At 38.9% G+C, this 16,579-nt stretch overlaps 1 protein-coding gene across 2 annotated transcripts in view; it reads right to left on the bottom strand.

Annotated features, from left to right (window-relative positions):
• The window catches only part of pcdh17 (protocadherin 17), a 68,589-nt gene extending 52,883 nt beyond the window's left edge, over positions 1–15,706 (bottom strand). Inside the window, exons 1-2 of one of the 2 annotated variants that reach the window (XM_038270758.1) lie at positions 15,034–15,706; positions 11,458–14,253 (exon numbers count right to left, since the gene is read on the bottom strand). In XM_038270758.1, coding sequence (XP_038126686.1) covers positions 11,458–13,953 — 2,496 coding nt within the window. In that variant the 5' untranslated portion in view covers positions 13,954–14,253; positions 15,034–15,706. The remainder of the gene's footprint in view (positions 1–11,457; positions 14,254–15,033) is intronic. The other variant, XM_038270757.1, reaches the window with a different exon arrangement.
• Positions 15,707–16,579: the final 873 nt, after the last annotated feature.

Genomic DNA, 16,579 nt, shown 5'->3' with positions numbered 1-16,579 from the left:
TAAATTACTTTAACAGAATATACATATTAATTATTTAGCGCTTTCTGCTTGTAGTATAGACAAAGAGTTTCTCAAAATCATTAGTGTTATTCATTCACAGAATAGAGTGGATATACTATAGCTTACAGGTAAAAGCATTTTCTGCCTTATGCATCAAATGAAATAAAAATATTTAAATTTACATTTAACAATGTTAAATTGCAGGTTTACTTAGAGCAAATGTGTTTTGTAAAACACACATCAGCATCAGTTTGAGTCTGTCAGTCTGCAGTTTGTATGACAAACAAGTTATAAGTGTAGAAAATAGCAAAAATCTATTGCCTCACAAGCTGCTGTACATTTGCCTTCAGGCAAGCAGACTGTGGGATCACCAAAATGCCATGTGAGTGGGATATTCAAGCAGAAAAATTAATTCCAGTTTCATCTGGGTGGCACTGGCACAATTCAAAGCCTAACAAGCTGCAAACTAGATTCAAATTGAGTGAATTCATATGACCGACCCCAGGGTTTTTGGGGCTGAGTGAGAAGTCATAATCCTCTTCTACCAGACCTGGGAATTGGTGTCTACATGTGTGAGCAAATCTGTGCATGATGCTGTATGAGCCTGTGTTTGTATGATCATGTGCTTGTGTGTGTGCACTTGGGACAAGAATCATTTCGCAGTTTCATTGGAAACAAGAGGCAAATAAACAATATATATAAAAAGGTTATATTTTAGGTAAGAAACTCTAGCTTTAAAGGTGAAATACTAAAAATAGTTTCACATTTTATGCTATTTGCATTAATAAAGTCAACAGACTGTCAACAGAATCTAAAACTACCATGGTATAATAAATATTGATTTGTAACTCAGTGGAAATGTGCTGTTGATTGACAATATCTGGTTATAATGTGGTGGAGTTTATATTATTGACTGCAAGCTCAATTATGTCCAGTTTAATATCAGTATATCCAAACATTGGTGCTTAACAACTTTCTTCTATTCTATCTTTGTTTTCTACCTATTCCAGATCCAGTCCAGAAGACATGTTTAGGCAATACAGTCTCACTCCCAATTCATGAGATATTGACGCTTGATCAAAGTCCCCTGCTCTTCTGATACAGACGGCGATACCCCTCTCATCAGTAATTGACGTGCATGGTTCACGAGATGCTGTAGCAGGAACATCCAAAAATGCTTCCATGAGCTGCGAAGTAAACACTTACCACTAACCCATCCCTTACCCTAACCATAACCACTAAACCTAAAGAAACAGTAGTATACATAGTATATGGTTACATGTATACAACTGTTTCTTTAGGTTTAGTGGTTATGGTTAGGGTAAGGGATTGGTTAGTGGTAATTGTTTACTTCGCAGCTCATGGAAGCATTTTTGGATGTTCCTGTAACCATGTCCTTCAAAAGCTATCAAAATAACTTTACAGGCTAAATTTCAATTTTTTTTTTTTTTTGTCGCAGGTCACATGGTACAATGTCCACCTGTCATTTACCCTGCACATCAAATACTTACGAGAGGGGTATCCCCCTTGTGTCAGTATCTGACCCGCAAGGGTCTTTGTCCAAGCGTCAATATGTGACGAGTTGGTAGTGAGAATGTGTTGGTTTAGGAGGAAAACTCTCAGTGGGATGAGCAGAATATTCCACCAAAGGGATGTGCCCTGGAGGTAGCCTAGCCTGCCAGACTGATAAGGTGCATCAGTCTAGAGAGGAGGAACAGCCTGAGTTTAAAGGCAGAACTAAAAGAGTCGGTGGGAACAGGTAAGAAACAATCAAATAGCCAAACATACTCACTTGGAACATGAGAAAGTACATTATTAATCATTGCTCTGTTGCAGTTGCAATCTTGACTGTTATGTTTACAGAAAGACTGTTGTATTATGCGCCAGCCTCCTGCAATGTGATTGGTTCTGTCTGCTTTAGAATAGCATCTGAGCCTTACCAGTCAGTCTGGCTGGCCAGGCTACCCTAGAGGCATCCTGAGCAGAAGCATGAACCACATGAGCTGACCTAATCCTTTTTCTTTTTATGAATCAGAATAAAGCTTGTTATATACCATGCAAGTACAAAGAAATGTAGGGTGGCAAGAAGAATAAGAAAAAAAGATTATTTCCATTAAAGTAGTCATACTTTGTGAGAAACTGAGCTGCTGAACTCACAAAAAGTCCTATCAACTGTAGCACAGCGGCAAAAGAAAACAAAACAGCACACAATGGCAGAGGAGGCATTTTATAAATTAATAAGGAGGAGAGTGAAATGGTTTATGTAACTTATATGTATTCTCCTTGCATTTTAAAGCCAATCTTTGAACTATACTGTGTAAGAGATCTATACTGTGCATATACTGTGTAAGAGATCACTATATAGAGTATCCCATCTGAAATTAGAAGGGAATTTACAATCCATAAATAAAAGGGAAAAATCATCTCCACTTTTCCTACTCAAAAACGACCATAGATTCCTGTCCACTGGTCACCAACAACCCGTCCGCAGTTCTAACCGATGTTCCCCGTTCAGGGACACACCCACTAAGAATCCAACTCTAGTAACTAGCAGCTCCATAGTCAGTTACGTGGCCTAGACACCAAGGGCCATAGTCAAATGCTTGCCAAGGGCCAGATTAGGCGACATCAAATCCAACCATCTTTATTCTGTTTTATCACTTCTGCATTAACACTATGACACTAACAAAAATTCAGTAGATAATTAAATATCAGCTTTACTCTCCAAGACCATTTCAGAAAAACTTTTCTGCTCAGAAGAAGTAAGAATGACATAATGCATATTTATCCTGCCCTTAGCACAAAACCAATCTCACTTGCTGTTTGCCACCAACAGGAGATGAATGGGATGTCAAGCACTGATCTGTGTTTATTGTATGTATACAGCACATTAATAAAGAAATAAAGTACAAAAGAGTTACATAGATGTTTGTTTTTGCATTAAAGTAGTTCGCCTTTTAATTATTTGAGACAGATTTTAACAGTCTGTCTGTATTGTTAACAGCAGGTTCAAGTCCTTTGATTAATACAGAATAATAATATGTTTTGAAAAGAAGAAAAACATGACATAAAAGGGAAGTTAGATATTTTTTTCATTCAATATTAAAACAAAAGAAAATCCCAATTAAAATGTTTAGTGTAATTCACAAAATTGCATACAGGAAAAATATTTCCACAGAGGAAGAAATGACGGTAAGACAATAAAAGAAGCTATTTAAAAAAAAAAAAAAAAAGATCAAACCCTGACAATAGGGAAAGCAAATGTACAGTTTATAAATCTTTATCTATACTTTCTTATATGGCCCATTTAGCTGACTTGATAGGAAGTTTTATTATCCTTATTTTACCACGAAGGTCCCAATGGTTATAAACCCATTTTCAAGGGAGTATTTGCCAAGATAGGCAGCAGTACAATTCAGTTCTATAGAAAAAAAGTTTCATATGAAGTTTTGGTTGAAAATGTAAATGTCCTGGAGGTGGTAGAATATTATTCTGTGCTGGTGACTAACTCTGGTTGCACAAAAGTAATCTTCTATCAGATAGTGGCAGCTGTCTCCTTATAAAATGTATCTGTTTTCAGTTTGCTTTTGCTTCGATGGTAATAAACTTGTTTTTCACAAGATCATGTGATCTAACCTACAACGGAGGACATTCTCGAAATGAAGTGTTGCATAGAAGTACAATGAAAATATTGGATGCAAAGAAAGAAAAGACATTATCAGACCTGAGAATGGAATATAAAAGTTGAAGTTTAAGTGGAAGCTGAAGCCTTCGAGATTTATCAAGCAGATGCATGTAGATGGCAATGGTGCACAATATTTATTTCTATGTTTTTCCTGGGATTCCGACAATCGATGTTTTATTTTTAAGGCATGAATAATAACAAGTTTAAGTTAAAGGTATGCTGTTCCATTAATTATTGTTTTCTTTTTTTTGATAAATTGTATGCCAGTTTATCACCAGGAATTTCTTCTTTGTGACTTTTTAACTTCACCTTTAATCTAATCTAGAGAATAGATTTGGACCTCTGATCCTGAACTCTGACTTAGTTTTTTTTTTTCCGACGACATCTTAACATCCTCTTGCAGCGTTTTCCTCTCAAGCAACAGCTCAGAAAGGTCATAATAATGACCTAAAGCTAAATGCAGTAAATTAAGGTTTAGATGAAAGACTTGAGATAATCACTTATGAGAAAGACACTATCTCCTTCAAAAGGAGTTTTCAGGAGGACTAGGAAATTTCTGCCAATACGCAGCCTTTATTCTGACAAGACTGAATGTGTGGTTCTCACATTGATACATACTGCAGTGCAGATGGACACACATAAAGGTCGGCTCCCTCTCCAACATACACAGAGCACATGGAGTTAATTTCTGTCAAAGTGACCCATTGGACCCATGGAGGAGTGGTATTTGAGTGAAAGGAACTAAAGACAGGATGGAGGCTATCATTGCAACTCGGGAAAATGAAAAAACAAAAACTGCAGCGAAAATGCATTAATAAACTCTGCTTAAAACTTCCTCCTTTTAAAGACACAAAAAATGCACAATGGTTTCACTAACATCTTATTTGCCGTGTTCTCCTTTCCTTCGCATTTTGTCTAATAAGTTCCTCCAACAAAACCCAAGTCTCTTTACCTGTAAGCATACCAGCTAAGCATGTCAGTGTGAACTAAGACAACAGAGGAGAAAAGAGAAGAGGAGGGATGATTTGAGACAGACTATAAAAAAAGACATGAGGAAAACTGAAAAAATTCTATCCATCATCTCAGCAGCGTTGCGAGCATATAAATAGCAAGATCTGTTCAGAGTTATTACTGAGCCAACGCTTCCATCATGGTACTTCATTTATTAGGACTTTGGGCAGATCAATACAGCAGACATATACACCCTGTACTGTTGACAACATAATCTCATCATTATGAATTTAGCTTGGGTCATCAGTAACATGAGCAATTGCAATGCTTATCCGAGATGACAAGAAATGGAAAAAAGAAAAGTGGTGTAAAAACTTAGAGCAAAAGCCGAGGTCTTTTTCTTACTTAACAATGCTAAGAGGACTAGATAATGAAAAACAGTAAGTCAGTACCAAACAGAGCAAAAATCAATAAGAAACGGAGCACACTGGCAATTGATCTGAATACCAAAGGACCCCAAAAGATTTCTTGCTAAGACACACACCCAGCAAGGGACCAATTCAGTATATCTGTGAGGCACAACACACAAAGATAAGACTGGTTAAATCTATAGTTTTTAATATGCTATCAGCACTTAGCGTTGCCACCGCATCAACAAAGAACAAAGACCCTCAAGGTTTGACAACAAATCTTGTGTGCCCACCACTTAGTGGCTTTTTGTTTAGGCAACAGCATATAAGGGTGCGGGAGCATTCGCCTCTATTTTCATCAACACTGCAATACACAACAGCTTTTCAATTTCTCTCATACACGCTTAGGGCTTTAGACGGGGGTCAGATTTCAAACTGTGCAACAGATAAAGGCAGCAACAGAAGAGAATGGAAGGATCTCTCCCACTTCAGTTTGACAATTTCTCATACACACTGTGCACAAACGAGAGAGGATTGCAAACTACAAGGAAAATCGTAATTTCCTATTTGTAACCTGACAGTAATATACTTCTATGATTGTACGAGGGAGAGGGAGTCATTTTATAGCAGCTTGTTTTGACATGCAGTTAGGTGAAATTATAGCAAATGAGATGGTATGCATGATATATGCCTCCAAATAATTAATCACATTACTGATGAAGCTGAAGAAGTGCTGAACTGTAAAAGGCAAGGACAAGGAGAGAGCGCAAATGATTCAGGGAGGGGGTGGGGATTGGTTAAATCATTTCTCTTATACTAATGAGATAGAAGGTGAGAACAAATTCACATAACTCATTCTTTGAGCTACGTGTTGTTTAGCAGCACATGCCTAGGAGGCACAGTGAAAGAAGATGTGGCAGAAATAAAAGCTCTCTCAAGCTGGACTGGAGCCAAGGCACAGCGGAGCGGGCTCTACTTTGTTTGACTTTGAGAGCGTTTGATTTACAGCAAGGAGACCCAGCTGCTGGCAGTTCAAAGAATACATCACCAAGCTCTGTAAACCTGGGCAACCTCTTGTATGTAATGTTTTGTTGCACATTAATGTGTGGTCATTCTTATCTAAGCCTTCTTTTTTCCCATCTAAGGCCCCCAAGGACTTAAAAAGCAGAGTCTAAAGACCCTGGGAGGGATCGAGAACCAACAGGGGACAGGCAGCCCCAACAGTGAAGACCATTTCGCTCTAGGGAAACGGCAAGACCTATGCTTCAGAACTCAGCTGGTGGTAGCACAGGTGCGAGGTTGTGTGTACACACGTCTGCATAGAAATACACATAGACACTAGGCGGCTGAATCATAGATTCCTTTGCTGTGAAGGTTATATTTTTGTTCTTGTCTTTAAAGCCTCTCTTAACCAAAGGTAGTCTTCTTGTACCTAACTTGTTCGTAGAACAATGCAAAAAGTACCAAGGTAACAGGTAATAATGTGGGTCATTTTTGGCAAATTCTTTTTCTTTTTAAGAAATGTAATTTGTTATGTAAATAAAATACATTACAGTCAAGTTATTATGAAGCACAAAATGTCATATCCACCTTGTGTGGGTGTGAACCTGCAGGATAATAGAAATACGAGAAACTGACGGTATGAATGTCTGTGTAAAACGGGTTGCCTATCTTAGTATTAATTCATTTATGTTCATTAAGAAATAATAAAAAAGGAAGAATGTGTAGCATCCTGAAGTCAAAACAAGTAAGTTCCACAAGACCTTTGCAAGTCTTTTTTACCAGAGTAAGTCAATCAAAATGATGCTTGATAAAAATGAGAAAGGCCTGATAGTCTTAAACAAAGGATCACTGAATCACGCATTAAAATCCAGATCATTCTTTTCCCCTCTATCATAAACACAGCCAGGGATACACAAGCACACAATAAGTGAGGGTGCATCCACTGACAAGCCATGGTCTTATTATCAAGCTCATGTCATCTGCAATTGACTGCTTCCTACTGAGGAGAGAAAATTGGTTAATGTGTCCGGTCAATCTGGTTGTCATGAGCGCCAGCTTACATACTCATTTCCTGTGTCTTTCATTACCCCTGCAAAAAAAATAAAGATTCCATTGTTGTCCTGGATTGCCAGATTGGGTGGTGGTGGTGGTGGTGGGGGGTTACAACAATGAAATTACACAGAACAGCTAAGTATAGTGTCCATATAGAAAGCACTGACTTCCAGTGGGTCAACAGATCAGTCCGTCTCCATCGGTGTCATGTTAAGTTTGGTCCTTTAGTTGCAAGGGGAAAATTCAAGAAGTAGTGAGCAAAGTCTGTTGCAAGTAATCAATTATTTAGCAGGTTTACTTGGATTGTTTTTTTACATTTTTGGAAATAAACAAAACCTGCTTTGAATCTTAAACTTTCAGCACACTTATAATATCTGTTTATGTTGTAATGTAGCAAGATAAAAGCAAGTGACTGTGGCATTATGAAATTAAACCACATTTTCTGGTTTTCAACCAGTAAGTACCTTCTGCTTCTCCACTTTCTCTGAGTTCAGCTATCCTCATTTGCTCTGGTTCATAAACAACTAGCCTGAGACCTCTGATGTTTATTGTGAAATCTTTTGCTTTTGCTCTTATTTAAACATTATGATTTATTAATGTACAAGGATGCAAACACAGCTTTATGCATTGCTTTACACAGCCGCTTCTGATTCAAAGCACTGTGATGCATCTATATGGAAACAAGCATCGCTTTTCAACAGTGCCAAAATAACACTAGAGATTGTTGCAAATAAAAAAATACAGAATAATCCAAACTTATATGTTCTGGGTAAAGAGATAAAACAATTTGCAGCTTTTTCCCCAGAGCAACACTTTGGTTTGACTGCACTTCCTCCCAGTTGTATCTATCATATCAGCTTTTGGTAGTATGAAGAGACATAAAAGGGCTTATTAATAATTTAAAATTTCACTGTGGTGTGTTATGTACAGTAAGGGTAAGCTTGTTTGAAGAAATACAAAAATAAACCCTAAGGCAGGATAATATTTCTTTATGTACTGGTGAGCTTAAATAAAACACATCTGTTTACTGATCTCACTTAGCAGCCATCCAAAGGGACAAATAAACATACACTTCAGGAGGTATTTTGAATTTTTTCTCATCATTCTCATCACCAAAGCAGCCTACATTTATTGTTGGTATGCTGCAAAACCTAAAAGATGCTTTAAACATATAGATGTTTAGTAAACTTACTCTGTGGAGAGCTGAAGACCAAAGCCATTATTGAAAAATTAAAGAACGCTTCTTTATTGGTTGGCTCAATGCTACTGAAGTGTGGGAGCAATTTCAATACAATATACTAAGGCTTGGATAAGACTTTTTGGTGGAATCCTTAAAAACAGACCTGCATGTGCATCTTTGTGTTTGAGTGAGTGTGTGTCAGTGCGCGTGTGGAGGACGGGTGTTTCAAGGTTCGGACAAACGCAAGATTGTCACGCTCATGAAGGAGAGGGGCTCTGTCACGGAGCCTGCCAGCTAAAGGCTTAAATCACATGCCTGGAATACACAATGATGCTACACCCACACACAAACACACACAATCTCCCTAAATTATGCAGAGTAAGACCATCCCTCGAAGCATGCATTCTCAACATCTGCTCCAGTTAAAATGTTGGCATGCATATTCTAAGCCTAAACAGATCAAAAGAGTGAAATCCGCAGCATAGTAAACACGCAACTTTAATGGACACAATCATATCACTAAAAGTTGGGAAGGGGGGGTCCTGCACATTTTAGTTTCACTGAACAGGATTATGAACATCAGTTATTTGGAGAATATTCAAAAACATGGTTCAGTTGTCACTGTGATTTCTTTGTTCTATGAATATGCGATCCTAAAAGAACTATCACTATCATGGATTCATTGTCAGAAATTCAGAGAAAATCAAGGCTGTTAGTGAAAAGTGCTGGAAGAGAGGCTGCTTGTGAAAAAAAAAGTCTGTAAGTGAATACAAATCTAGCATTTCTTTTATACAGATGAAGAAGTCTTTTCATAAAGTGACCAGATTCAAGTCAGCAGATACTGGAGCCCCATTTTCCTTGCAATTCTCACATCAATCCCACCCCACAAAAGGCAGAATGCCGCCACCTAAAGGCAGCTTTTATAGTCTTTGAACCATCCCCTTTTGTTACTGAGAAATTCATATCTTATGATTTAAAAAAAAAAAGTTGTTGTTTTAGAAAAAATATTTACTGTACTAAGTACATCGTATAATAAGCCTGTTTCTGAAGTTTCATTAGTAATTCAGCTTTTAGTTGACAAAGTAGTATTACATTTTTACAATAAAGACTTGAAAATGAGGTGTCTAAAGTAGTCCATCAGTGACTTCCAGTTTGGCAAATCTAAATCCATTTCGGTCACTTTAAGAGCAGACTGTTTAGAGCAAAAATATTACAATCCCTTCATCCTACAGCCCAAGAAATTTTGTTTCATATTGGTTTCATTATTGATTCCATAAAGGGTCATTTCCTTCAATGCCTTAAGCGGAATTAGTGTTCACTGCATAAAATCCATCTTTTCTCAGGAATTGTGTTTACAAATGACACAATGTTCTCCACGCTGTAATGTCCTTGCAAGGTGATGAGAATAATCAGGCAAGTGGAGCTCCTCTGATTTGTTTATATCATCCCTCTCTTCAAGCTAAACACCATTCTAGCCTGTCGGTGCACCACTTTAAAACATTATTAGAGTAAACTAGCTCTACAGACAAGGACCACAAGTTGAAGGCAGCTAATGAAGCAGATGAAGACAGCACAAGGTACTCTTGTGAAGATAGAATATGTTCATCCTGTTTATCTACATATGTTTTTTCCTATTTAGCCTTACCATCATGGCAACCATAGTGACACATGAGCTCAGATGCCTAAAGATCAATAGAAAGGGAATTCTGTCTTTGTTTTTGACATTTTTTCCCATAGACACTCTCCTGACTCAGGTTACTTACTGTCCACGTAAATACAGAGAGGAAATTAGAGGAAGAAGAAGGGAGGACAGTGATATGCTTTTGTACAGCTTCAGAAGAAACCTAATGCCTCAGGCCATCCCCCTTTACACAGGTTCCTACTGAATAATGCAATAAGGTACCCAAGCATTGATGAAAACCTTCCTTAAACAAGACACAATTGAGTGTGTTGATACCCCTCTTCTTTTTTTTACTTAAACAGCCTGAGAAGAACGCTCATAAACAGATTTGCGACAGCCTATCGCAGTCCAATTCAACATGACATCTAGATTAGCAGGGAAAATGAATCAACCAACAATTATTTAATCCCTTATAATAGCAAGCATCAACGGGCTTTGCGCTGACCTATGGCCTTTGCAGCTGGTTCATAATAGAGAGCAAAGAATGAGAGTGAGAACAACAGACAAGTGCCTTCTTGGGAATATGTCACATCTGATCATCATCCAAAACTCCATCTGAGAAAAAACAGCTTAACCTGGACTACCAAAGAGTCCATTAGGATGCAAGCGGAGAGAAGAAGAATAATTGGATCCAACACTACTATCATATCTAATCTGCGTTGATAGATATATCTAGATAAACATAATGAACACGGAAAACTTAAAAACAGAATATCAGGGTGTTTAATGGTAACAATAGAAGATCAACCCAGATTAAGATAGAAACACTGAACAAAACTAGAATTAGAGGAGGCCGATTTCTATCAAAACTGTAACAACAGTAAAAAAAGACTAAATAACGACTAGCTTTGTTGTCACTGCCTAATAGGTTTTGTGGAAACACCGCACTGGCTTAAACTGGGTTTAATCCTTGTCGACCGCAACAGACTTTTAATGGGCTTAAGGCCAAAGACTCTAAGAACTTATCACATTGAAGGCTTATGTGCCCTGCTACTCGCCACATAGACATGTAATGTAGTCAAGAAAATAAGTAAAATCTCATAATCTCTAGGAATCCAAACCCATAGGATAAGTGTGAAAAAAACTGTTGAAGTTCATAAAATATTGAACTTGAAGCAATCATTGATTAAAGATGGATAAAGTCTTATTTGAGCTTCTTCTTTCCCCAAGTAAATGCATTTTTTTTCACCCACAAAAGGAATAAAAAATAAAAATAAAAAAGATTTGTTTGCTTTTAAGACATTTTTAGTGGTTTAAATGACATTTTCTTTGAAAAGCAGGTTGAAATCCAATTTTAGGGTGCATGTGTTTGTTTTTTTACTGGTTGTTTTTTTTTTTTTTTTTTACCTCTTAGAGCCCCTGGCTAATAGTGCCACTTTCAATTTTTTTTCATAAAAAAAAGAAAAAAAAAAGAGATAATGCTGATGTGGGATTGGGACCTTTGTAGGGCTTCCAATGTGCACAAAAGGGAAGGAAAAGATGCACTTTCTCTTACCTGTATGATCGACATGCGGTTAGTAGGTGTGTCTGTAGTGCTGGTGACTGGGCCTGTGAAGCTGGTGTGGCATCCCACGTGGCTTTGGGGCACGCTGAGGTTATTGGCAGTGGGTTTGAGGTACATGACCTCTGACCTTGGTGAGCTGAGTGGCAGGCGTGTCTGATAGTCAAAGTACATGGGTGAAGTGGCCAGGGAAGGGCTGCTTACCACATTCATCACATTCATGGCATCCCGCTCTTCAACTTCACTCTGTACAAGCATGATGTCGTTCTTGTTGATCTTCTTCTTCTTGCCTTTTCCCAGCTGTGGGTGGGAGTATTCTGCTATGCGACAATTATAGGTACGAATTTCCTTGTTTTCCCGCTTGCACTTGATTGCTATGGTCACCATGGCAGCTAGGAGCATGATAGATATGATGCTTAGAGTCACAATAAGTGGCAAGGAAATGTCCCAATTTTGATTGTCTTTTATGTGTGGAAGTCCATCTGAAGCATGCCCATTGGAGGCTTTGACAATGAGTCTGGCAGCAGCAGTTAGAGTTGGCTTACCGTGGTCTGATACACGGATGATCAGCTCAACGATTGGATTTACATCATCCCAAAAAGGGTGGGCGGTTCGGACCTCCCCAGTAACAGGATCAATATCAAAGAGGTGCTCTTCATTGCCATCTGAGATTTCATAGGTGAGCCTTCCGCTTTCACCATAGTCATTATCTAATGCTTTCACTGTTGTTACAATGTAACCAACTCCAACATTTCGTGGAACGTGGATTTCAGCTGTATCGTTCTGAAGAAGAGGCAAGACTATGACAGGGATGTTGTCGTTGACGTCCAAAACACTAATGCGCACAGTAGCATTGCTCTCTAAATGTGGAGATCCTGCATCTTTAGCAAGCACTTTGAAGTCAAAATACTTGATTTGCTCATAGTTAAAAGATCGTACAGCATAGATGGCTCCATTAGCTGCATTTACATTAACATATGTGTTGACATCACCGCCACTGATGTTGGAGTTAATGATACTATAGTACACAGTGCCATTCTGGCCCAAATCTGGGTCATGTGCCAAAACTGAACCTAGATACTCCCCAGGGATGTTGTTTTCGGGAATCTGAAGAAGGTATACAGACTTGGTGAAGCGAGGAATGTTATCATTCTCATCAAGAATCTTCACTGTAAAAGATTTTGTAGAGTTTAAAGGAGGAATCCCATTGTCTTTGGCAACAATAGTGACATTGTACTCATCTTGCACCTCTCTGTCGAGGGGCCTGTCTGTAACCACTGTGTAGAAGTTATCATAGTTCTCCTCGAGTTTAAAAGGGACATTACCAAGCACCCTGCATTGAAGTTGCCCATTCCTGCCAGAGTCCTTGTCTGTGACACGGACCAGAGCAATGACAGTGCCTGGGGGTGCCGCCTCACTGATGGCTCCTTGTCTCACAGACACAAAGCCTATAGATGGCCAGTTATCATTCCTGTCAAGCACTTTAACGGTGACTTTACAATGGCCGGGGATTGGATTGGGACCTAGATCCTTTGCCTGGATATCAATCTCAATGACAGAGCTCTCTTCATAGTCAATTTCTCCCTGAATCTTTATAACCCCTGTTCTAGAATCTATTGAGAAAAGCTCACGAATTCTCTCTGGTGCATAGCCACTAAAAGAATAAACAATTTGACCGTTGTTTCCCTCATCAGGGTCTGTGGCGTTTAAATCAATTAAGACTTTTCCAGGAGGAGAATTTTCAGGAATTTCTACTACATATGATGACTGATCAAAAACCGGACTATTATCATTGGAGTCAATAACTTTAACATTTATCTGCATTGTACCTGATCTAGGATATTCACCACCATCAGTAGCTGACAAAATGAGGGTGTGATGGCTTCGCTCTTCTCTGTCCAGTGGACGCTGAATGACTAATTCAGGGAATTTGGTCCCGTCCCCTCTGGATTTTACCTCCAAAGAAAAGAGATTGTAGTCATCACGAGTTATTTGATAGGTTTTCAGGCCATTTTCCCCAGCATCAGGGTCATGTGCGCTGGTTAGAGGAAAGCGTGTCCCCGGCACTGCATTTTCAGAAATGTCAATATCAATTTGATCAGAAGGAAAAACAGGTGAGTTGTCATTGATGTCCTGAATATCTATTTTTATCATACATATCTCCTTATCGTTGGCAAACACCTCCATGGAGAGCTGGCACTTGGGGTTTCTCTTACACAATGTTTCCCTGTCAATGCGTTGTTTTGTGTACAGCAGTCCGCTTTGGGGGTCCACATCGATAAGATGAGGCGCTGAGTTTTCCAACACCCTAAAGTTGGCTTTCTTTCCCTGTCCTCCCTGCCCAATCTGCTCGAGTCCAAGCCTGGCATCTTTGGCAATATTCCCAATCACTGTTCCTGGACCCTGTTCCTCCGGGACAGAGTAATTCAAGTTTTTTAATGTCAAGGCTTGAGCCCACAAAAGGAGGAAAAAGAAAATAGAAAGATGCATCTCCACTAAGTAAAAACTGCTTAAACCTTTGCGTGGATTATTCAATCTGTGACCTGTTGATATTCTGTTCAGATTTGGTATTTCTATCACAACGGATAAACAAAAGAGTCCAGTTCATCATGTGATGACTTGACATTTGTCGCTGTAGATTGTCTTTGCTTTGTTGCTTTCTCTCCTCAGCAAGCAATCTGTGGTACTGAATGCCTAATTTATATTCAGCAGAGCACCCAGACTCATCTCAACAATAATCAAGATCCAGGCTCCAACAGAACTGTCATTGTAAGTCTTCACATATATTACCTAAGAAAAGAAAAGAAGAAAAAAAAACATGTTATAGGGAAATCAATTAGAAAAGAGGGTGAGCTACAAGCTCTGCCAGAGAGAAATCAGATAAAATCAGTGCAACTGCCAAGACAAAAATGAGACACGGCTCATGTGTAATTCATCTTCACAATTATGAGAGAAGATTGTTAATTAGTTAACCTTGGAAAGACGCTCAGCCTCACAGATACACGGACAGAAAGCATCCTCCTTGAAGACTATACATATATAATCAAATCCAAGATTCTGCAGGTAGTTTCGATTATATATGAGGTATGTATGCAGCATCTGACCCTAGAGAGATAATTATCCATGCATATGTTGAGGATGCAGAGTGAAGTGTAACAGGGCAACTTTAATAATGCGGAAACGCCGCAGGAGTAAAACTGTTGATGGCCTATTGTGTGGGCTATTGGAAGGAGTGAAGATAAAATGATCTTCTTACACGCATTAACAAATCCGCATAATCCGGATATTTAAAATGAGCCTTCTAAAAAGTCAGAAATGAGCTGCCAACATCTCAGCACAGCCGTGTAATTCTCTCAACTGCTGCTCCCCGTCTCCACAACTCTGTTTTTCTCTCTGTCGCTCCATAGTCCTTGAGAGAAGCTGTTGCGTCCGCATGAACGGAAAGAAAAGGTTCTGGAATAACGCAGGTTTGAAATGAGCGTAAGTGAGGGCTTTAGATAAAGAAAAATAATAAAATAAGGAAGGTAAATGAGACATAAAGAATAAAAATAACAAAAAAGCAGATCTTACCGTCGGTTCCAAAAGAAAGGGACAGAATAAAAATTTAAAACAGTCAATTCCAGCATAAAGAGATTGCTTATTTTCCACTTCACAAAAGGTACCACCCGTATCCTCCTTCTCCTCCGTGTGCGGCAGGGAAGCCAAAAGCCTCCTATACACACAAACTCTACAGTACAGCGCAGTAGAAATGAAAAAAGTGCTCCAAAGTATGACTGAAATGTCAATGAGCTGAAGTCCTCTCCGCTGTCTGATTAGGATGCAGCGGCTCTCCTTCTGCCTGCAGTGACTCACTCTTCTTCCAGGACGGAAAACTGTTTTAAAATATTAGGTGTGAAAGGAAAAAAAAAATCCAAATGTTTGTAAAGGTAGCCTATGTCCACAGTGGATACTTAAAAGGACGAGCGATGTTGTTTTCCAGCGCAGAGTTACTGGTTCCTCAATTTGTCCTTGTGCGTCGTCCCCCAGCCAAAGTGCGCACAGACAGACGGACAGCTGCTGTGGAAGTGGTCAGCAGCAACGCCGCATCCTGCCAGGAGTCTCCTTGCTGTTGTCAGAAAAATAAAATAGATTTTTCTTAACTACACAAGCCCAGTCATTAGTTACTATTTCCAGCACGTAACACTGCTCTGAGCACAGCAAGCGCTTCCTCTCACTGACTGGACTCCCGGACACCGCATGGTGCATTAAACATTGTCGCTACTCCTGTGGCAGCCAATGGATTTGAAGAGGTTGGAAGAGGAGGAGGGATTCAAAAGCCGCCGTGGGTACAGACTACAGATGATTGGTGGGTCGTAGTTCACCGGTGGCTGATCTGTCTTTTTTCAAATATCACACTTCATTGTTGTGGGGGGGGGGGGGCTACAATAAAGGAAACGGTGCGTTAAGCTCGGTCACCAACGGATGTGCAGAGGCCAAGCCCAAGTGGTTTGAAATTTCAGTTAGACTGGGAGGAAGGATTAAAGGAGAGTTGATTCACCCAGTGGTTAAATGAATAAGTAATAGGCCAGCCACAACTCCTTTTGATAATCACTTCATTTTCCATTTTTAAGATGTTATAATAAACCACAAAACATTCGTACCTATATATATATATATATATTTCTTGTAATTAGACAGATTTTTTCCTTTTGTTTACTCAAGTGTACACAAAAAGAAATTTCGTTTGGAAACAGCTCTCTGGAGAGTTTCATCTTTTTTAAAAGTGCAGCCTTGAAAAATAGTAAATATATATATATATATATATATATATATATATATATATATATATATATATATATATAAACAGTAATATAATCATATGACTGTAAATTTACAGTTCTTTTTTATATAATGATAAAATACAATAAATATAATAAAATGCAATAAAATAACCCATTTTACAAAACATTCAGCAGTCTAATGGCAGTGGGGAAGAAACCGTTCTCTGCTGGACCTGCATCCAATGCTTCAAAGTCTCTTCCCAGAGGGCAGCAGGAAGAAACAGTCCATGGTGGGGGTCTGAGGGGTCATTTATGATGTTACGGGCTCAGGACACGCAGCGTTGGAATGAAATGTC

Source organism: Cyprinodon tularosa, unplaced genomic scaffold (genome assembly GCF_016077235.1).
Source record: "Cyprinodon tularosa strain WSP-4 unplaced genomic scaffold, ASM1607723v1 ctg775, whole genome shotgun sequence".
Classification (NCBI taxonomy): domain Eukaryota; kingdom Metazoa; phylum Chordata; class Actinopteri; order Cyprinodontiformes; family Cyprinodontidae; genus Cyprinodon; species Cyprinodon tularosa.
Note: the sequence above shows the minus strand (reverse complement) of the source record. Positions and strands in the feature narration are given on the sequence as shown.